The sequence below is a fragment of the Nomascus leucogenys genome, chromosome 2 (genome assembly GCF_006542625.1).
Source record: "Nomascus leucogenys isolate Asia chromosome 2, Asia_NLE_v1, whole genome shotgun sequence".
In the NCBI taxonomy this organism is placed as follows: Eukaryota; Metazoa; Chordata; class Mammalia; order Primates; family Hylobatidae; genus Nomascus; species Nomascus leucogenys.
The window spans coordinates 90289555-90313848 of record NC_044382.1 but is presented as its reverse complement, the minus strand read 5'-3'; the positions used below and the strand labels follow the sequence as shown (position 1 = coordinate 90313848).

The 24294-nt window shown below is 34.5% G+C and overlaps 1 protein-coding gene across 4 annotated transcripts in view; it reads left to right on the top strand.

The window, feature by feature from the left end:
• Window positions 1-24294, top strand: part of SSBP2 (single stranded DNA binding protein 2) — a 329570-nt gene that overhangs the window by 256554 nt on the left and 48722 nt on the right. For all 4 annotated transcript variants that reach the window (XM_004087403.3, XM_004087404.3, XM_003261540.4 and 1 more), the window contains 3 exons: window positions 1647-1706; window positions 16919-16985; window positions 17711-17781. In XM_004087403.3, coding sequence (XP_004087451.1) covers window positions 1647-1706; window positions 16919-16985; window positions 17711-17781 — 198 coding nt within the window. The remainder of the gene's footprint in view (window positions 1-1646; window positions 1707-16918; window positions 16986-17710; window positions 17782-24294) is intronic.

The following is a 24294-nucleotide window of genomic DNA, read 5'->3' as shown; positions in this document are numbered from 1 at the left end:
ATCAAATATGTGAAAACTAAACATTTTTAAAATCAACTTTGTTGAAATTGGAAAATCTCCTTAAGTTTTATCAGCTGGAGGTGACAATACTACCTGAATAATCTACTGTTTCTGTCCATATAAAATGAACTGCTGGAAGCACTTTTACATATAAGAACACAGCGAACAAAAAGCCAAATTGCTCACTTAATTGTGAAGCTCCTTTTGTTGGTTTGTCAGACTCTGCAAAAGATACTATATGAAAAATCTATACAGCATTAATTAGGATTTTATTTTTTAGAGGCTCCTTTTAAAACAGCTCTGGAAAACATGAGTAGCCATGTCCTCCAAGCCTAATTTCTAAAAATATTTGTAGAAAATACATTCTACATGTAGGATTTAATTCTGTAATGCACTGTAAATGATTTCCCCAAACCTTTGTCTACTTGCTGTATATTACTTCTTAATTCATATTAATTCATTCTTAATATCTTAATAACATTCAACCCGTTAGATTTGATATTTGCTTATATTACATGTAAGAAACATCTTACATTTAAGTAATTATATGTTGAGATGTAATTAAACAAAATTATAATTTTTCTGTTGTTTCTAGAAAAATAAATAAAAAATCAAATTTTAAACAATTTAATAAACTTATAAAATTTTGGTGCCTAAGTCTGGATGATCAAAAATAGTCTCTTTTTAGCTAAACATTTCACATTTAACTGTTGATTTTCGGATACTTTTCAGACAATTTCCAGACTGACAGATTCAGTACATCTTAGGAGCCTCTGACTCATCCAGCAACATAAATTAACTTGACTTTTAATATAAGACCATTTTTTTCTTTTGTTAAAAATATACGCTTCATAATCAGCTAGGGTCAAAATATGCAAAGAAATTTCAACTTTAAAATTTGTAGTCAAATTTTTTTTTAAAGAAATGAAATATTACTGTGTTGCCCAGCCTGGAGTGCATTGGCTGTTTATGACCATTGGCATGGTCATCATGCACCACAGCCTCTAACTGTTGAGCTCAAGCAGTCCTTTGGCCTCAGCCTCCCGAGTAGGTGGGACTATAGGTGTGTGCCACCACACCCACAGAGTCCATTTTGAACTATAAGAAACCCATGATGAGGAAAAGCCAAAGCTTTTTTGACTACAAATGACCCTTGGAAAAGAAATTTATTTATCATTTTAAACAAAGCTATAAAAGATGAAATTTGGCAATTTTAAAATTATTAAAGGAATTGATAACCAAACCAAACAATTCAATCAGAAGTATCTATTTAGAACCTAATAACATAGGCAGTAAGCTGCCTCCAGAGGTCCTTTTTAAGATTAAATTGCCTGCTTCTTTACCTTATTTTTTGCCACTAGATATTATTGCCTTAATAATTCACATTTTTAAAAGATTTTGCTATAGTTACTTTAGTCAGCTTTTATGTTTTTACATTTTCTTTGGAAAATTTTCTAGATATTCTACAAAATAAGTAATGGGATGGTAATTTTTCTTAAAAGCATTATGCTGAAAGCAGCCCAAAGTACATTGATTTGTGATTTGATTAATTCTAAAATTTTTTTAAGTAGTTTATTTTCAGATCTGTATTTTACATTGTACTGTTTTTTGTTTTGTTTGTTTATTTGTTTGTTTTACTTCAATAGCCTTTTATGTCACCTCGGTACCCTGGAGGTCCAAGGCCCCCTTTGAGGATACCTAATCAGGTAAGATTTATGTGCTATTTAAGTTTTTTATAAGAATCAAAGATCTTGAAAATGTCACATATATTTATCATCCTATAAAAATATGAAATTCTCCTTTTTCTGTGCTGTTTAATGCTATTTCTAGTCATATATCATCTGCTTCAAGGGTTGGCAAACTACAGCTCATAAGCTAGCTATTGTTTGTAAATAAAGTTTTATTGGAAAAACATCCACACAGATCCATTTCTGTATTGTCTGTGACTACTTTTACACTACAATACAGATTTAAGTGGTCATGGCAGAGACCATATGTGGCCGGCAACCCTGAAATATTTACTATTTGGATCTTTACAGAAAAAAGTTTTCCCATTCTTGGAGTCTACCTTGTACTTTGAACCTAATTTTAAAAACTTGTATAATTTTGGTAAATGCTGATTATCCTCCCGTTTAAAGAATGGCAATAAAGACAAAAAACCAAACCGCATGTTCTCACTCATAGGTGGGAATTGAACAATGAGAACACATGGACACAGGAAGGGGAACATCACACACCAGGGACTGTTGTGGGGTGGGGGGAGGGGGGAGGGATAGCATTAGGAGATATACCTAATGCTAAATGACGAGTTAATGGGTGCAGCACACCAACATGGCACATGGATACATATGTAACAAACCTGCACGTTGTGCACGTGCCCTAAAACTTAAAGTATAATAATAATAAAAAAAATAGCAAAGGACCTGAAGATATAAAAATGGCCAACAGGTATAGTGTATGAAAAGGTGCTCAATGTCACTAATCATAAGGAAATGCAAATCAAAATCACAATGAGATATCACCACACAGCTGTAAGGATGGCTATTATCAAAAAGACAAGAGGTAAGAAGTGTTACCAAGTATGTAAAGAAAAGGGAACTTTTGTACACTGTTGCTGGGAAAGTAACTTGGTACAGCCATTACGGAAAACAGTATGGAGATTCTTCAAAAAATTAAAAATTGAACTACCATACAATACAGCAATCCCATTTCAAGGTATATATTCAAAGGAAATGAAATCAGTATCTTGAAGGAATATCTGCATTCCCATGTTCATTACAGCATTACTCAAAATAGCCAACATATGGAATAAACCTGTTTATCGGTGAATGAATGGATATAAAAAGTGTGTGTGTGTGTGTGTGTATATATATAATATATAATATAATATATATATATTATTTGGCCATAAACAAGAAATACTGCCATTTGCAACAACATGGATGAACCTAGAAGACATTAGCAGTGAAATAAGTCAGACACAGAAAGAAAAATATTGTATGATCTCACTTATATGTAAAATCTTAAAAGGTCAAACTCATAGAAGCTGAGTAGAGCAGTGGTTGCCAGAGGCTAGAAAGTCAGGGAAATAGGAGGGTGTTGATCAAAGGGCATAAATTTTCAGTTTTAAGATGAACAAGTTCTGGGAATCTAGAATAAAGCATGAGTGGTGATGGATGTGTTATAATTTGATTGTGATAACAATTACATAATGTATAGGTATGTCAAATCATCACATTGTACAACTTAAATATATGGAATCTTTGTTAATGAAATATTTTTTAAAAAATAAAGTTTAATAATATTTAAAAAAAGAATAAAATTTTCCATGAACATACTTTTGTTTACTTTCATATAATATAGTTTCAATATCATGGCTCTAGCATCATACAAATTTTATCCAATTGTAATGGCAGATTAGGCAAGTAATTAGCTGCTTCTAGAAGAGATAGATCTGTTAATAAATATTTAACAATAAAATCTTCCAACATTTTAATCTACAAGAGCTCTAAAATTTCATAATGTTTTGTTCTCAAATAGCTTTTTATTAATATCGTAAGTATTTGCTGAAGAGAATAAAATACAATTTTTACTCACAAAGAATCTGTAGTTTAATTTTAGGATACAGGCACTGTGTACGTATATAACCCGAGAAGAAATGAAATGCTTAACACTATGGAATACTTGTGTCAAGATAATCGTCTTGTCTCTTTCTCTAATTCTGTTATTTGTATACCTAGCTTTATCCCATGTTTAAAGTAAACCCTGTTATTACAATAAGTTCTGTTTTTCATTCATACTCTCTTTCCATTTCCACTTTCTTCCCTACCAAAAATGTAACAAGAAAGTTAAAATTACTAATTTACTTGACAGCAGCAGAATTCTGCTTCTCCTCTCCTAACTCTTACTGAAATTATGCTTTGAGGCGTCTCAATCTGCTGGTGCTCTCTGCTTCTAGTGCACAGCAGAAAGTGCCAGCACCCAGATTCACCCCCAGGGGAGAACTTTCAGTAGGAAGCAGTGCTGGGTCATCTCATGATAACAGTGCTTGGCGGTCTTCCTCACATTAGCAGCTGGAGCATTTTTCTCCTATAGACAGAATCTGCATTCAGTACATCGGGCCAGGGGAAGATGGCATAAAATAGGAAAGGGAAGTGCACAGATGCCAAGTGTTACAACATACGGGAATTTTATTTTCTCTGTGGGTAAACCTGTATATATTGACAGTCAGATCTACTTATATAGGTGCCTGAGTCTTTTAAATTTCTTTTTAAAGAAATGTGCATCTCTTATTGGAGGCTTCATGGTTTTTTAGACATTCCGTCCATAGCTTTGTATATTATATAAGTCTAGGAAGTTCCTAAAAATCTGAATTAGGGAAATGTGAAATTCTAGTATAAGTGTGTTATTAGAATTTTTGACCTCATATATTGTGTATCAATGTTGAAAATGTGATAAAATTATTGGAATTGTATTCAAGTGACATTATTGAAATGCCTCCCATGTATAAGATACTGTCCTAGGTTCCATATCCTAGATTCCGTAGAGACTAACAAAATGAACACTTTCAAGACAAGGTTATTGGTAGGAATGTAAAATTGTAAACCTAGATTGTTGAAAAATTTTACAAACAGGTATTTAATGTCTTTGAATTTTCAAAAGAGACAATTAAAAAATTAAAGATAATAAAAAGTTTTTATATAGGCTCTCCTTCCTCAAGAATCATAAATAGTCTTTACCTAAATGTATTTTAAAACAATTGTACTCTTCTCTCAGGGATTCTTTTTGTCCATTCCCACCACCACTCCAGTGCACACACATACATACACATTTAGTTAAGCTTCATTAATTCAAACAGCTATCATCCAAACTTATAATAATTTACATTTATACTATTTTTTAAAAAAGAGTTGTGTTAATAATATAAATAATAGTGTTTTAGGAAATGTTTAACCTAGTTAGGAGCATGAACCTTTCAAGCATAAACACGGTTTCTCAATTTTGTTCTGTAGTCATTAAAGTAGAATGGGCAAAACTATTTTTGGTGATTAACTGGAATGTTGTAGATAAAAACACAAATGTGGCCGGGCATGGTAGCTCACATCTGTAATCCCAGCACTTCAGGAGGCTGAAGCAGGAGAATCACCTGAGCCCAGGAGTTTGAGATCAGCCTGGGCAACATAGGAAGACCTGGTCTCTAAAAAATAAACAAATAATAAAATTTTAAAATCCACAGATGTGTTTATTTTTAAATTTAGTTTTCATGTTAATTGGTCATAAACTAATGACATTATGTTTTATTAAGAGTTTGTGTCTAAGGAAATAGAAGTAGTAACCTCTTCAGTAGTGCTGACTAATCATTTTGAATATGTAAAAGACATCTCTTTAATAAACAGATTTTACTCAATTTGTAATTACCAACGATTAGACTATAGATTTAAACTTGAGTTCCCCTGAAACCATTTTTATGGTTCTGGATTAAATCCATAAGTGTGTATATTCTTTGTATATGTATAGTACTGGGTATTGGAATATGATATGATGTCACTATGTTGTAAAAATATAGGAAGGGGTAATAATGTCTAAAATGATGAAAGGAAAATAAAATTACAAAACTGTGCAATATAGCAGAGGATAAATATATATGACGAAACATGAAACATAGAAGTTAAATCTACAAAATATATTTGACTATACAATTTTACATTGGAATTGGTTCAACTCTCAGAAGGGGTCTTTGTTATTGAAGCATCTATAACCTGGAACTAAGCAAGTCTTTATCCTTCTCATGGATAAAATATCCAACCAGAAAAATTCACAGTATTCATTCAACACTGTCTTGAGGAAATCAAGACAGCCAGAAATACAGATAATGTCAATGATATGAGTGACATCAAAAATAATTTAACTGTAGATCTATTGATCCTATAGAATTTAGAAACTTTATCCTCTGTTTCTTAAGATTCCTGAAACACTGTCAGCAGATATATGAAATGAAAAACATTGTTAATTCTGTTGCCCATTTTGTACTCTAAAGTTGAATTTGGCATTCTACAAACACACTACATCTGACCATTCTACTGAAATCTTCAGATATTTGTGCAATAATAGAGTGGTTAAATAAATTATGGTATATTGAAATGATGAAATAGTATGTACATATTAAAAATCATGTTATAGAATTAAGTTTATTGAGATGATAAAATGTTGTATCTGTTTAATATGTTAGTGATTAATGATTAAAAGCATAAAGTAGCCTCTTTGGCTGGTTTAGAATACCCCTTTCTATTATTGGGAGCTCCTTATTTTTTATTTTTATGATAATTATACTAACATATTTAAATTATTTCAAATCCAACAAGGCAAGATTAAAATATATTATTTTCTTATGACTTTGAATTTTGAGTTTATCCTGAGATATATATCTTTTTCTAATTATGTTCTACCTTTGTAGGGAAAGAAAATTAACAAACAAAATTATTCTTATCCTTCTCAAACCAAGAAAGTTTTGCATAGTGAATCCTATTCAGTCTTACTCAATTTAAGTTATAGTTTTGTGGAGGTTTTATGATACAATTAAGTTATAGTTTTATGGAGGTTTTATGATACAACTTTCACTTCTTTTGCCAAAACATACCTCATTATCTTATAGTCATTTTGTCACAGATATACCCTTTTTGGATAAGTCAATACATAGAATACATTGCCATATATTTGGATAGAAACTTCACAGGGCTATCCAAAATCACTCTCAGAAATATTGTATCATTCAACAGATACTTGTTGAGGTTTGCTGTGTCCCAGGTACCATTCTAGATGTGGGGGAGGTACCATTCTAGATGTGCGGGATACATTGGTGAACAAACGAATGAAAATCTCTCTTGTGGAGCTGACATTCTAATGCAGTACTGCCCAATAGAACTTTCTGGGATGATGGAAATATTTTATACCTGCATTTATCATATGCAGTAGTTTTACTACTTGAGCACTTGAGATAGGACTAGTGTGACTGAAGAACTAAATTTTTAATTAAGTTAATTTTAATTAAATTTAAATTGCTGCATGTGGTAAAGAGCTTTTAATTTGAACAGCACAGTTGCAGTTGTTGAAATACAGAAAACAGAAAAGTATAAATGTGTGTGTGTGTATATATATATATATTATATATATGTCCAATGGTGAGTTGTGCTATAGAGACAAACATCTTCCTACGCTAAATTTAATATCTTTTGTGTTGATATTGTCGTTTTAGAGGAATAAAATGACAGTGGTGTTGAAAGGACCTAAATGCGTCCAGCATCTTAGGTCCAAAAGCCAGCAATGTATAACTTAGAGCAAGTCGCTTAGATTTCTGGGTTTTGGTTTTCTTACCTGTAAAATAGGAGTGGATGTGGGTATTTCTAAAGGCTCTTCTAGTTCTGATATTTAATCATTATGGGCCCATAAAAAATTTGGTACATCAAAATTGTTACTGAATTAAATCTTAAAGCTTTGAGAAATTCACCATTTTTTCAGCATCAATGAGCATTTAGTCTCCATGAGTAAACTATATAATGGTAGTCAAGGAAATATACAGGCATACCTCATTTTACTATGCTTCACAGATATGTTTTTTACAAATTAAAGTTTTATGGCACCCTGCATTGAGCAAGTCAGTAAGTGCCATTTAGCCAACAGCGTGTGCTCACTTTGTGTCTCTGTGTCACGTTTTGGTAATTCTCATAATATTAAATTTTTTCATCATATCTCTTACAGTGATCACTGATTTTGATGTGACTATTGTAATTGTTTTGGGTTGCCACAAACCATGCCCATACAAGACAGTGAACTTAATTCATAATTCTGTATGTTCTGACTGCTCCACTGACCAGCCACTCCCTGATCACTGTTCCTCTCCTTGACTTCCCTATTCCCTGAGACACAACAGTATTGAAATAGGGCCAATTGATAACCCTAAAATGGCCTCTAAGTGTTCAAGTGAAAAGAAGAGTCGCACATCACTCACTTTAAATCAGAAGCTAAAAATGATTACATTTAGTGAGGAAGGCATGTCAAAAGCCAAGATAAGCCAAAAGCTAGGCCTCTTGTGCCAAACAGCCATGTTAGGAATGCAGAGGGAAAGTTCTTGAAAGAATTAGAAGGTGCTACTCCAGTGAACACAGCAATGATAAGAAAGCAAAACAGCCTTATTGCTGATAGAAGAAACTTTTTATGGTCTGGACGGAAGATCAGACCAGCCACAATATTCACTTAAGCCAAATCCTAATCCAGAGTAAGGCCTTTAGTCTCTTCAGCTCTGTGAAGACTGAGAGAGCTGAGGAAGTTGCAGAAGAAAAGCCTGAGGGTGGTGGGCAGAGATTTCTTCATGAAGTTTAGGAAAGAAGCTGTCTCCAGAATATATATACGCAAGGTGAAGCTGCAAGTGCTGATGATTCTACTGCAGAAAGTAACCCAGAAAATCTAGCTAAGATAATTGATGAAGATGACTGCACTCAACTGTTGGAAGAAGATGCCATCTAGAACTTTCATAGCCATAGTCAGTCAATGCCTTCTTTAGAGCTTTAAAGGACAGGCTGATTCTCTTATTAGGAGGTAATACAACTGGTGACCTTAAGTTGAAGCCAGTGCTCATGTACCATTCTGAAAAATCCTTGGTCCCTTAAAACTTACTAAATCTGGCCAGGTACGTGGCTCACACCCATAATCCCAGCACTCTGGGAGGCTGAGGCACATGGATAACTTGAGATCAAGAGTTCAAGACCAGCCTGGCCAACATGGTAAAACCCCGTCTCTACCAAAAAATACAGAAAATTAGCTGGGCTTGGTGGCACACATCTGTAGTCCCAGCTACTCAGGAGGCTGAGGTGGGAGAATTGCTTGAACTCAGGAGGCAGAGGTTGCAGTCAGCCAAGATTGCACCACTGCACCCCAGCCTGGGCAACAGAGGGAGACCCTGTCTCAAAAAAAAAAAAATTTATGCTAAATCTACTCTGCCTGTCTCTTATAAATGGAACAACAAAGCCTGGATGACAGTGCATCTTTTTTACAGCATGATTTACTGACTATTTTAAGCCCATTGTGGAGACCTACTACTCAGAGGAAAAGATTCCTTTATTTTTTACTGCTCCTTGATAACACATCTTATACCCAAGAGCTCTGATGCAGTTGTCCAAGATTAATGTTGTTTTCATTAGTCTTGAACAACTGCATAAGAGTTCTTGGGTATAAGGTAATACAACATCCATCCATGAATCAAGGAGTAATTTTACTTTCAGTTTTTTTTTTTTTTTTTTTGTAGTTTCATTCTTGTCACCCAGGCTGGAGAGCAGTGGCTCAATCTCGGCTCACTGCAACCTCCACCTCCCAGGTTCAAGCGATTCTCCTGCTCAGCCTCCCTTGTAGCTGGGATTACAAGTGCCCGCCATCACACCCAGCTAATTTTTGTATTTTTAGTAGAGATGGGGTTTCACCATGTTGGCCAGGCTGGTCTCGAACTCCTGACCTCAGGTGATCCACCCACCTTGGCCTCCCAAAGTGTTGAGATTACAGGCGTGAGCCACTGCACCCGTCCAGTTCTTATTATTTAAGAAATATATTCCATAAAGCTATAGCTGCCATCTGTAGTGATTTCTCTGATGAATCTGGGGAAAGTACATTGAAAACCTTCTGGAAATAATTCACCATTCTAAATGCCATTAAGTCCATTTGGGATTCATGGAAAGAGGTCAAAATATCAACATTAACGGGAGTTTGGAAGAAGCTGATTCAAACCCTTGTGGATGACTCTGAGAGGTTCAAGACCTGAGTGAAGGAAGTCACTACAGATATGGTGAAAATAGAGGGAGAACTAGAATTAGAAATGGAGCCTGAAGATGTGACTGAATTGCCACACTCTCATAATAAAACTTTGACAGATAAGGAGTTACTTCTCATGGATGAGCAACAAAAATGGTTTCTTGATATGGAATCTACTCTTTCCTGGTAAGGATGCTATGAACACTGCTGAAATGACAACAAAGGATTTAGAATTTTACATAAACTTAGTTTATAAAACAGCTTCAAGGTTTGAGAGCATTGCCTCCAATTTTGAAAGAAGTTCTACTGTGGTATTAAACAGCATCACATGCTACAGAGAAATCATTTGTGAAAGGAAGAGTCCATCGATGCAATAAACATTGTTACCTATTTTAAGAAATTGCCACAGCTGGCTGGGCACAGTGGCTCACACCTGTAATCCCAACACTTTAGGAGGCCGAGGCGGGAGGATTGCTTGAGCCCAGGAGTTTGAGACCAGCCTGGGCAACATGATAAAACCCTGTCTCTATAAGAAATAGAGAAACATTTCAAGGTTTCACATGGCCTGGAGTGTGCCTAGGGACACCTAACTCCCAGAGGAACATGGTGATACATATTTGTGATGATGCATTGAATGGCACTGTGTATCTCAATGTTTGTGATTGTTTTCTGGGTTGTTTCTGAATATTTATTTATAATTCATTCCTTATGTGCAGCCACCCAGAGAGTTAGATAGTTCTACACTGATTTACTGAATAAACTGAGAAATAAAAAGAAAGAAGATGAAAAAAGAAAATCAATAAAAGTGTTAGGTGTTCTGATTCCTATTCCATATACTTAAATCTAGTTATGCCACAAAGCCTTTCATCCTTGCAAAATTATTTGCTTTTTAATAATATATGGCTTGCGATAGTTTGCTCTTTTTTGAACTACTAAGATATTTCCTAAAATCAGAAAATGTGGTTTTAAATGTATTTTAAAGCTAAAGTACCAAAGCGATTTATTAAGTGCAGATAATTTTCAAATACTTGGAAATAAATATTTTATAAAACTAAAAAAAAAAAAACAAAAAAAAACAGAAATTGCCATAGCCATCCCAGCCTTCGGCAAACACCACCCTGATCAGTCAGCAGCCATCAAGACTTCTACAAGCCAAAAGATTACAGCTAACTGAAGCCTCAGATGATTATTAGCATTTTTTACCAACAAAATATTTTTAAATTCAGGTATATACATTGTGTTTTTAGATATAATGCTATTGCACACTTAATAGACTACAGTATGGTGTAAACAAAACATATATTCACTGGGAAACCAAAAAATTCATATGACACTCTTAATGTGATATTCACATATTGCATGGTCTTGAGCTAAACCAGTAATCTCTCTGAGGTGTGCCTGTACATCAGTTCATAAGTGCATAGAGGGTCTTGCCATTGAAGTTATGATGCATTCTTTGTGAACTAAATAATTCTTTTATGAAGCAGGCACTTCCCCCATTCAATTATTTGTTTTAATAAATTTATATACTATTTCATTTATTTTAAATCCCTAGGATTTAAGGCACATCTTTCAGAACTTTTGGAATATGTTAATCTAATCTTGAGCCCTGACACTGCTACTTGTGAATAGTATAACTACGGCAGACAGAAAATGGTGAAATTAGTGAAAATTAATGAATGCCTAGGCCTGGTGAAGGGTGCTGGTCATGAGGAATGGGAAATGACTGTAGGTGGGCAATGTTCTAACATTAGAAAATGGGCAAATTTTGTGGTATTTAAATCGTGCATCAATAAAACCTTTTTAAAAATAGCATAACCATGGACAAATTAACAAATTAGTTATGTATTAAACCTTGGTTTTTTTTTCATTAAAAAGGATGAATAATAATAACTTTATAAGATTGTTTAAACATTGAAAGAAATACTAAAGGACTTAGCACAATTCCTGGCGCAAATGCACTGGCTCACAACTGCGTATTACCATGGATATTTTGTTTGTTTTTATTAAGTACCCTCCTCATTAGTGTTATTTTTTTCTGCCAGTGTGTAGATCTTTTATAAAACAAAGAATGCGGCCAGGCACAGTGGCTCACACCTGTAATCCCAGCAGGTTGGGGGGCTGGGTGGGTGGATCACTTGAGGTCATGAGTTCAAGACCAGCCTGGTCCAAAATGGTGAAACCCTATCTCTACTAAAAATACACAAATTAGCCAGGCGAGGTAGTGGACGCCTGTGATCCCAGCTACTAAGGAAGCTGAGGCAGGAGAATCACTTGAACCTGGGAGGTGTAGGTTGCAGTGAGTGAAGATCACACCACTGTACTCCAGCCTGGGTGCCAGAGCGAGACACGTCTCAAAAAAAAAACAAAAAAAAGAACAAAGAATGCATGCCAAAATTTGTGACTAGTTAAATGAATCCGAATGGAATACTTTTAACATGTTATAAATATAGAAATAATATGTCACAGATGTATACATTTTTCTGATATTAAAGGTTTAAAGAATGCAGTGATTACATCACTGTTGATGCGCAAAGCTACTATCTGGTCAACCCAAGGCTGATAAAAATGTTTTAAAAGTTAGAGACTTGACTTACTCTAAAAGACAAACAGTGATGAGTAAAGAGTTAAATTTAGATAAAAACACTCATTTTGAAAACCAATTTGATATTGGTTAAGACTTCTGTAAGATTATGCCATATTTTTAAGTGATGAACAGAAACAAGAAAAACTTGTCAGTTGTTCTGATATTCCAAGATATACTAGAAACAGTAAAGTTTTGAAGAAAATGGTTGCCGCCAGTGATAAAACATCATTGTCTATAATGAGACAGAAGTTAAGTGTCAAAGTTCAGAGTGTATAACTAACTATTTGGAGACTTAAAAAAAAGCAAGAATCTGGCCAGGCACAGTGGTTTGCACCTATAATCCCAGTGCTTTGGGAGGCCAAGTCAGGAGGATCGTTTGAGGCTAGGAGTTCAAGACCTGCCTGAGCAACATAGTGAGACCCCATCTGTATAAAAAAATAAAAATAGGCCAGGTACGGTGGCTCACGCCTGTAATCCCAACACTTTGGGAGGCTGAGACGGGCTGATCGTGAGGTCAGGAGTTCAAGACCAGCCTGGCCAACATGGTGAAACCCCGACTCTACTAAAAATACAAAAATTAGCTGGGCACAGTGGTGGACGCCTGTAATCCCAGCTACTTGGGAGGCTGAGGCAGGAGAATCACTTGAATCTGGCAGGTGGAAGTTGCAGTGAGCCGAGATTGCACCACTGCACTCCAGCCTGGGTGACAGAGTAAGACTCTGTCTCAGAAATAAATAAATAAATAAAAATAAAAAATTAGGCAGGTGTGGGGGCATGCATCTGTAGCCCCAGCTGCTCGGGAGGCTGCAGCAGAGGATAGCTTGAGCCCAGGAATTTGTGGCTGCAGTGATCTATGATCATACCACTGCACTGCAGCCTGGGCAGCTGAGGGAGACCTTTTCTCTAAAAAATAAAAAAAAAGTTAATTTTTTTAGAAAGCAAGAACTTTAAGTTCACAATTGAATATAATATCAATTAGTCATACATTTTTAGTCCTCCTACATCATTTATTTATAACTTTTGACAGTGTTGGCTACTTTTTCCTTCTTGAAACTCTCCTTGGGCATTCTGAGATGCTGGTCTTAGTCTTCTTCCTAATTTCATGCCTATTCAGTTTCAGTTTCTTTTTTTACTTCTTGGTATTTCTAAAGAATTAAATCTTTTATCTTCTTCCTTCTCATTCTCTGAACTCAGTTTCATTCTTATGACTTTATCACTAATGATTCCTAAAATTGTCAGTCTAAACCCTATTCCTTTTATTCCCTCAATACACATTTATTATTCTGTGACAGTAGGTGCAGATAGGGTCCCTATGTTTGCGGAGTTTACAGTCTGGAGATACAGAGAAAAAAACAAGTCATGGTACTATTTAAGTTCTCTGAAAGTGAGATATATGGTCCTATAAAAACACATGAAAAGCCCTTACCTTCTCTGCACTGCCAGGACATGGCGGGTGTGGGGGGTGGGGTGGGGGGTAGCCATGCAGAGATGGCAAGATGAAGTGGCCAGTGTGGTTGAGAGACTGGATATATTGAACAAATAAATACACTGATTGAATAAATAAGTAATTGTATTGAGGAATAATAAATAACTAACATAGGCCAGGTTTCCCACTGTTGAAGAAGAAAATATTCAAAAACCTAGAAAGGAAGAAGGCTAAAAATAATCCTGAAGTATCAGATTGGAATTGGAGTTGTTGAGTTGATGTTGGAGAGTATGCATTTATGGTAGGTGTATATGCTATACACACACAAATAGACACAGAATTAATTAGTCACAGATGATGGTGTGTGCATATATGCATGTACATATACACCTGCATAGATTTTCAAGCTCGGTGTTTACTGAGAGCCTAAAAATGATGCACCCAAGTAACAAGAACACCCTGAGAAGCAAGATCTTTATGCCTAAATGCTGTCCTCCACTAAAAGGAATTGGGACCCTTTGGGGAAAGAGCTGATTCCAAGGCTAGGTCAGAAGAGGTATGAGGTGAGCCTGGAACATCTTATGCCATAAATTAAGGAAATGCTCAAAAATGGATGTGGGTATGTTATAACACACACACACAACACACACACACACACACACACACACACACACACACACCTGAAGGCTTCTCACTAGCCAAATCTGAGATAATTTGACTATTGAAATAAATGATGATAGTAATAGATTACAACCCATCGAACAATATAGAAATCTATGACTGAGTAAATAAGTGAATAAATAAGAAAAGCTTTTCCTTATAGTGAAATACCAACTAATAAATATAAAAAGAATGATGGACATGGAATGTCTCTATTTGACAGTTATCATAGTGGTTAGTTGTTAGTGGAGACTACAGCTGATGGGTTGATAAAGGATTGATGAGGAATGGAATATTGACAATCTCAGAATAGCTCTTATACGAAAAGTAATCAATTACTGTGTAGAAACCTGCAGACACCAGCACATTCAGATGATAAAGGTTACCATCACCAGTAGTGGGATAGATCAACATAATTTGCCCTCTAATGTGATACACTGAGAAAGGCATAGCATCATTTCTCTGGTATTCCTGCTAAGAAAATATAACTTGAGTCTAGATCATAAAGAAACATCGGACACCACGATATAGAATTTAAGACCTGTTCTCTTTAAAATTGTTGAGGACGTGATAGGTAGAGATAGAATGGACATAGATAGGAACAATAGGAATTATTCCTGCCTAGAAGAACATGAAGAGACAAGACAACTAAATGTAACGTGTCTTCCATGATGTTCTGGTACCAGAAAGGAAAAAGAAACATTATTGAGACAAATGGCAAAATTAATTGAGGTCTTGGACTTGGATGGTAGTGTTGCTGTCAATGTTGATTTCCTGACTTGAAAGGCTATATGGTGGTTATGTAGGAAATATTCTTGTTGGGGGAATTATACTTTGCAGTATTTAGGGGTAATGAGGTATCATGTCTTCAGCTTGCTATTAAGTAGTTCTGAAAAAGATTTATGATAATAGATATATATTTACAGAGAGAGAAAAGGAGAAAGGCTGATAAGGCAAATTCAGTAAAAAATATTAACAGTTGGCAATCTGAGTCAAGGTATTTGGAAATTCTTTGTGCAGTTTCTGGAAGTTTGAAATTATACATGCATGCACACACACAAATATGTATACACACATATATACACAATCTGGGATAATTCCTTTGTATGTGTGTATACACACAATTATTCAATCAGCATATTTATTTGTTCAATATAACTTGCGTATGTATATATACACACACACAAATGGAAGGAGGGCTTATCCCAGATTGAGGCTACAGGGAATAATTTTGTTAGGAAGTGATCCCTAAACTGAGTTCTAAACAATGTCAGCAATAACTACTTAAGGGTCTGTAAGTTTCCTGAGAGGAGAGATTTTTTTTCAGTTTAGTTTTTGTTTTGTCTTGTTTTTAGTGGTTGGCATTTAAACATTGTTGATTGAATGCATGAATAGGAAAAAAAACTGAAAGAAGTTTGGTATGGCTGGAAGTTAGAACATGAGTGTGGCAGTGGCAAGAAATTAGGCTGGAGAGGTAATCTGGGAACAGATAATATAGTAGGATCTCAAGAAATATGTATTTGGTGTGCTTATAAGCAAAAATTTTGAAAAACTACAAAAATGACTTGGGAAATGGAAGCTATCTACTTCATCCCAAGTGATAACAATTTAGGAAACAGTTCTGATCTGGCCATGTAAATTATTTAATGTTAAATTTCTTTTGAAATAGTTGAATATGTAACTAATTAGATGTAACTTTCATGCTTTAAATTAAATTAGTGAATTTTTATGGAAATTCTCACCAGTTGTCAGGATTTTCCATACATGTGTATGCTTATATACTTAAGATCAGTAGGTTTAAATCATTTATACCTTAATCCAGCTTTAAGTACTGCTGAGACAACTGTTAGAAACTTACGGCTCAGTATATATCCCAGGAAACAAACCCTGTTATGTTCATATCTACCTTTGTCAGTTCTACTTTCCTTTTTCCGTACACCCAAATTGCTTATTTTATTTTTATTTTAAGTATTATTTCGCTAAATAATTTCTTAGGGAAACTGTGACTACAAAACAATTTTCATTGGTCCCTTTGCATTTTCATCCTGCTGCTATGTAATCTCAAATGAGTAAGATATTCTGTAGAAACAGGGAATTTACATGTAAGAAGCAAAATTAGTTATTTCAGTATTCTTAGGATATTAATTTTTGGAAAAGGCGTAATACTTCTCAGGAAGAAATAGGACAGTTTTTACGTAGATCTTTGCTCCCTCAAAATGCTTATTTTATTTGTCGCAAAATTGGACAAAGTAGAATCTTTTTAGAACTAAGAACTTATTTAAGGTATATAAACCTGCAAAACTTATAAATGAATGTGAAATAAAAGAAATCTTGAGAAATACTCAAATGCCTTCTTGTAATTATCATACAAGCATTTAAAGAAATTGTTACAGCACTTATTTTATAAATATTTACAATATTGCTCTTTATTTTTCTTAATAAATTGCTAGGCACTTGGAGGTGTCCCAGGAAGTCAGCCATTACTCCCCAGTGGAATGGATCCAACTCGACAACAAGGTGACTACTCTAAAGTGAAAGGGAAATTGATGTGCAGAACCATAGAGGAAATCTTTTATCTCTTAAGGAAAATTGTATTTGTATAAGTAAATCTCCTATAGTTATACCAGTTGCATTTTTCTAGGTAACATGGCCAAATGATTTATATTTCCAGCTCACTTAATTATGCATGATAGTGAGGGTAGTGATAACATAAGAAAAAGAATACATGAAGATCCAAAAATCCATATTTTAATTAATAATTCTAAAACCTTTTATGTAACATCTAACAAGTAGGAAGCTAAGTGATAATATCACTTATTATTTCTTTTGCCTTTTTCAGATAGAGGCCTTAGCCCATCTGAAAGATGAGCAGAAGGAAAGAAGGTGCTAAGCAGCAAGGGGCCTGATTAGTTTAACAATCTCAATAACCAAATCCTTCCAGAGATACTTAGGAACCACAGATATGTAATGCTGTATTGTACTGTTCCATGGAAAGAGGAGCAAATGGTGTTAGAGAATTAATTCACCACAGAATAGAGAGAAAATTTCAGTCAAGACATTAATAGAGAGTGTGGGTAGGTAGTGGTAAGAGGTGGAAAAGTGGTCTGGAAGCCAAGGTAAGATGGTGTCAGTACTCAGACTCTTGGTAAATGAGACAATAACACCCAGGAGGGAGGAAGCTGCTAGCCTCTGGTTTAGTACTCATGCTCATTACTTTGCTAATATCTTGATACTTTTTTTAGGACATCCAAATATGGGTGGGCCAATGCAAAGAATGACTCCTCCAAGAGGAATGGTGCCCTTAGGACCACAGGTAAATAATCAGTGCATATTTACAATAGCAAAGATATGGAACCAACCCAAATGCCCATCAATGATAGACTGGGTAAAGAAAATGTGGTACATATATACTATGGAATACTATGCAGCCATAAAAAGGAATGCGATTATGTCCTTTGCAGGGACATGGATGAAGCTGGAAGCCATCATCCTCAGCAAACTAACACAGAAACAGAAAACCAAACACCACATGTTCTCCCAACAAGAACTCATGAACACAGGGAGGGGAACAACACACACCAGGGCCAGTTGGGAGGGTGGAGGCAAGGGAAGGGAGTGCATTGGGACAAATCGCTAATGCATGCGGGGCTTAAAACCTAGATGACAGGTTAATAGGTGCAGCAAACTACCATGGCGTACATATACCCATGTAACAAACCTACACGTTCTGCACTTGTATCCCGAAACTTAAAGTAAAAAAATAAATAAACAATAAAACTGAGCACTGAAAAAAATCAGTGCAGAAACCTAGATGCTGAGCTTTTTGCCTCCTTCATATATGTAAACAAACTATGTTATTTGCTGGCTATGAGAATATGCATTACAGACTTCATATAACATAGTTGTTAGACTCATGAGGACATAACATTTGTGACATGCCAAATCGATATAACAACAAACCATACTTTAACAGTGTGCTATCATTTAAGCCTTTAATTTATTTGAGAAAATACACTGTATGGAAATACATTATAATTACTATTCAAAAGGTAACTGTTACCCTTTTCTTAGTTATGCTGAGGAGATGGTTAAGTTAAATAAAACCTAGTTGGCTGGGCGCAGTGTCTCACGCCTATAATCCCAGCACTTTGGGAGGCCAAGGCGGTTGGATCACTTGAGGTCAGGAGTTTGAGACCAGCCTGGCCAACCTGGTGAAACCCCGTCTCTACTAAAAATACAAAAAGTAAGCCAGGCGAGGCGGCAGGTACCTGTAATCCCAGCTACTAGAGAGGATGAGGCAGAAGAATTACTTAAACCTGGGAGGCAGAGGTTGCAGTGAGACAAGATCGCGCCATTGCACTCCAGCCTGGGGAACAATAGCAAAAACTCTGTCTCAAAAAAAAAATTTAAAAAAATCAATAAATAAAACCCAGTTGATTGAAAATATTAAAGAGTAAGTATAAAATATGTTTCCATAAATTTTAAAGACTGTCATTGACAATTTCTTCTTTACAATCATATTTCATGATAGAATGGGAAAACAGTAGAAAACCATTTAGAAATAAACATTAAAATGGGTCTTATTGAACAAGCATAGTACTATCAGTATACATCAGATGTTAGCTGACTGCTCTATAAAATTTCCCAGAAGTATACACTGATGTTGAACCTGTCCTAGCTGTTGGTGACATTTTAACAGTGCTGTTCCAGGATATCATGCATTTTAGCTAAAACATCCTTTTGTCTCTCTTGGGAAAACTGCTTGGGGTAGAAATTAATTTTATAATGTCATTTTTCAAAGAAACTAATTTAAAATCCATAATTTTAAATTTCTACCTCGTGGGTCAGAGATTAACATGTCATAAAGCTGGTTGAAATAATGAACTTACTCATTTTTCCTTTCCAAGAAACAGCATTATGAGCAGTACTTTAGGAGCTTGTTTTGTATATCTACTTTTTAAAAGTTAAATTGATGTTTTGTTATGCTCCCAACAGAGTAAAAAAATTGAGAACTCAACACCCAGATAATATGACTTAGACCTACATACAATAATATATGTTGTATTGTATGTTTGTATTGTATATATGCATTATTTCTAACCAACATGTAACTATGTATATTAACTATATTGAAACAAGGGGTTCATTTAGCCAGACATTTTGGAGATGCCATATTATAGGAAAAAAAACCCACCATATAAATACAGTTCCAAGGAAAGAGGAACAAATGGTGTCACATAAATATATGTGGCAACCTCAAAACCAAAAGAAACCAGTTTCTTTTATTTAGGCTCAGTTATTTTCAATGGATTTCCTTAAGAGCTAATAAAACACTCATTTAGATATTATTATTCTTACCTATTTCTATTCATATTAGGAATGATGATACATGTTAACCAATCATCATTAAGCTATTAATAATAAGACTTTATAAGTTCCATAGGCATTTTATTGGCTAAGTATACTTTTAGTCTTTAATAAACTAAGCCAACCAATCTGGCTGTTAAAGGATTTTTTTCCAAAAGATTTTCTTAATAAATACATTTTAAATATACACAAAAACTTTGTGCCTATAATTTAGTTATTATTCTTTATTCACTTATTTTTCGGGTAGCTGCTCTTTAAATTTTTATCATCTCTATTATTAGTATTAGATTTTAATACTTCAAAAACTAGAGTCTTATTTAGGAATCAGTTTTACAGTATTTACAGCACAGTAAATTACAACAGAAAATAAGACAGTTTCTATTTCTGGTAAGCTTTTATTGATGGGTTTAATAGCTAAGTTTATTATATGTGTCAATTCTTTCGATTTTTAAAACCAGAGAGAGTGGTTTATTTCATTTGGATTGGCAGTGTTCTTACTATTTCTGTATAATATGATGGAAATTAAGTGTTCTGGTATGAATTTACCTCAGAAATAATAAATGCTTACAGTAACTTTTAAAATCACAATATAAAAAGTATAAGGATTAAAGGAAATTATTTATACGTACATATCGTATGTTTAAATGAAAGCAGGAGTCATATTTATATGATAGTACAATAAAAAAAGGTCAGGTAAAATAATTTGGAATCAGGGGACTCTTATGACATTTATTTCATAAGACCTGGTATATAAAACATATAAGCATATACATTACAAACTGTGAAATTTGTAATAATGGTTAGCTGTGTTTCTTGAGAGATAATGGAAAAACAACTCTCATAACAGACATTTAATCATACAGATGATGTCCAGGAGCAGAAGATATCTGCCTTATTTTTAGCTGTATTGTAGAAAAAGTCTGAAATATTGTCTCTAGATTTATGCGCAAACAAAATACACATTTCTTTTTAACATAGATGTTACTTTCATAAGTTTTTGAGCTTAAGATCAATGTGGTACTGGGGGACAGTAGTTATCTATTAGAACAACTGAATTCCTAAAACAAAGAAATATGTAAATCTAATTATTCTTAGATTATGTTGATTTGAGCAAAGTGCACACATAGAATATAGTTAACATGTGATTAATAATGCATGTATGAAGAAATAAAGGTTTGCCCCAAATCTAGGCATATTTTTCCCTACCCCTTAATCTATTTTAAATCTAAATACAGTGGTGGTACATTATTTTTAAAGTGAAAGTATATTAGAATCCTTTCAATAAAAAAACAAAACTACCTATTTAATCAAGAAAAATATCTTTTCTAATATCATATATGAAACCAGTTTTCTACTTGGTTTTGTAATAAGATGTACTTAGCTAACCTGTGTTCTTAAGGGCAGTAAGTGCCACGTGATTAAGCAAAACTCCCCAACTAGTTTTAGTTTCTCTAGAAATCTGAAGGATAAAGAAGTTATATACAAGTAGGAACATATGATTTCCAAATAAGATACTTAAGAGTGGAAAAATGGTGAGGTGGCAATATATGTATGATAGTCTCTCATGTAAGGAGAAAGTAAACTGATTCTATATTTTCAGATCTATGATGGGCAGTAGAATTTAGCTCAGTACAGGGAAGAACTTTCTAGAAATTAAATTGCCCAACCGTGGAAAGACTTTATAAACTTTCCAAGCAGAGTATGAACAGCCATTTTGTCAGAAACGTTGCAGTGGGAGAGAGATTAGACCAGATGGAATTGTATAGTTGCCATCAGCTTTAAAATTCAGTGATTCTAAATTAGGTCTTCCCATTCTGCCTTTGTTGATAGCACTTGGAAAGCAAGTTGTTATTCTTTCTTTTTGCTTTAGATTATTCACTAAATGAAAATATTTTGCAAAGCTATCAAGCATATATTGAAAAATTTCTTACTCATTTCCTGGGACAATTCACTTGAACTAGCTCATCATTCATGGAAGGCCTACTGTGTGCCAGGCACCATACATGAACACTGGGTATACAAAGATGAGTAACATAGATATGCTGCCTTCAAGGTACCTATTATTTAGCAGGAAGTATAGATACACAAAGAAAAACTGTTATGTAATGGGGAAAGTCTAGATAATAAATTTACATACTTTTTGTGGAGCCATTACATAAAGAGGCAAGTAATTCTGTTAGTGTTGAGGTCTATGGAAGCTAGTGAAAAGAGGACTCATTTAAGTTGGTTTCTTATTAACAATGGTAAAAGAAAAAAAAAAGAGTTAGCAGTTACAGTTTTTGGGCACCAAATATCATGCTTTTAATTCACTAAGTACTATGGTAGGTGCTTTATATTTCATTTTATTAACCAACAAGCCTATAAGGGAGATAATATTATCACTTTACAAATAAGGAAATTAAGATTAGGAAATCATTGGGAGAATCATTGGCCCAAGATCACACACAGAGAGATGTAGAGGAAATGGGGCAGTGGCAACAGAGAGTCAAACCATTGTCTACCTATGTCCAAAGCTATAAGGAAAATTAATGTTTTCCTTGATAAAATAAAACAGAGATCTTCTAAGATCAAAAATGAGGGGAAATAAAACAGAGATCTTCTAAGACCAAAAAGGAGGAGAGACTTTTCTTGTGAAGCATTTCTATTATATTTTACCATTCAGATTTTGTTTCCAATGACTAACCTTTATCTCAGAGACCCCTTGCTAGTACTGCTGCTGCCACCACCATGCCTGATCCAGAGGTTAGGGGAAATAGCTATCCTTTTAACCAATGTCTCAAGTGTGAACAGAAATCATTCTATTGTCCCATAGCTCACAAATTTGGATATTTAAATAAGATTTCCTTAAAGTAAAAGTAAATAAACAATGAGAATAGCATGTAACTAGGTAATGTCATTTATCAACTGTAGCTTACACTCTGGAGTCAAAGGCCAGGGAAGATGAGTTAACATGAGTATAAAAGTCTATTATGTGTTTCTGAACTTAAATCCAGTAGGTTGGAGGGTATGATTGGGAGTAGGGAATAAAGATGAAAATTATAGAAAATGAGGACAGGAAAGGTAGGCTGGGGCTGAGCCTTGAATAACCTCATAGAGCCACGCTGAGAAGTTTAAACTTATTTGACAGGTAGTGTGGGTCATCATAGCTTCTAAGTGACATGAATAGGACTGAGTTTTAGAAGGATAGCTCTTGAGGCAGTTTGGAGAATATATTGGGGGCAGGAGAGACTAAATCAGAGAGACCAATTAAGACAGTGCAGTAGTCTCAGTAAGTGACAAAGATTAGTAATAAGAGGAGAGAACTATTTCAAGAGCTATTTCATGGATGGAATCAATGGACTTTGGTAACTGACTGGATATGGGAATTTGAAAGAAAAGGAAGAAACATCAAGGAGCTCCTGGAAATTCTTAGCTTGGGCTATTGTGTGGAAGGTGATCGCACAGAAGTGACTGAGGAAAGCGGTACAAAGAACTCAGTCATGAGAAGGTAATATTGAGTTTACTTTTAGATATGTTGTGAGTAAGATGGTATCCAGATGGAAACAAATCCTATGAAGTTCAACGTATGAGTTATCTGGGAGCTTAGGAAAGACATCATGATCAGATATAAAGATTTCAGATTCCTAACATATAATAGTAGTTGTTGAACAAATGGTGGCAGATAAGATTACTCATAAATGTGTTTTATTGAAAAGAGTGCTATAGCTAGAACTTGGAGAAAAGCAACATTTAAAGGGTTAGCAAAATAAAAAGAGCTAGCAAAGGAAATTGGAAAAGAGTACCCAGAAGAGTTGGAGGAATATTGGTATCAGAAAGCCAAGTGCGAAAGTTGTTGATAATGTCAAAATACATTAAGATAATAATGATAAAATTAGTCTTTTTGTCCCTATGGCAACTAAACTATCTAATAACATGTACATGTTAAAACATTAAAATGTTTTTATCCTTTGAATGCACATGATAGATATTAACAGAAGCTGATTGAGTCATATAATTCATGCATACATATTTTGAATATACATTAGTTTTTATACATTTTTGTGTATTTGTATATTAATGCATTTCTGTGTTGGACATGTTATTTTGTGAATAGAAATTTGCATTTAACTTTCTTGTGTTGGGTTCACCTGTTTTGTTTTCAGACTTTATGTCATTGTTCTGGGTCTGACGATTTCAAACATTGAATCACTCTTTTCTTTCAAAATTGAATTTTGGATTTATGATATGTTTCATTTGAAAATGTTTACTATTGTACATATCTTAGGATATTAATAAAATATATTGAAATATAATTGCAGCCATACCTTAATCATTTAACATGCTCCAGTGATCATACGTATTCACATGGTTTTAAAAAGACATAGACCAAAGTAATTGCTAAAACAGAAGCAAAAATACAAGAGTGGACCCCTCAGAGAATGAATTACACAGGCCTTATCCAGTTGGAGTTATGTAGGGA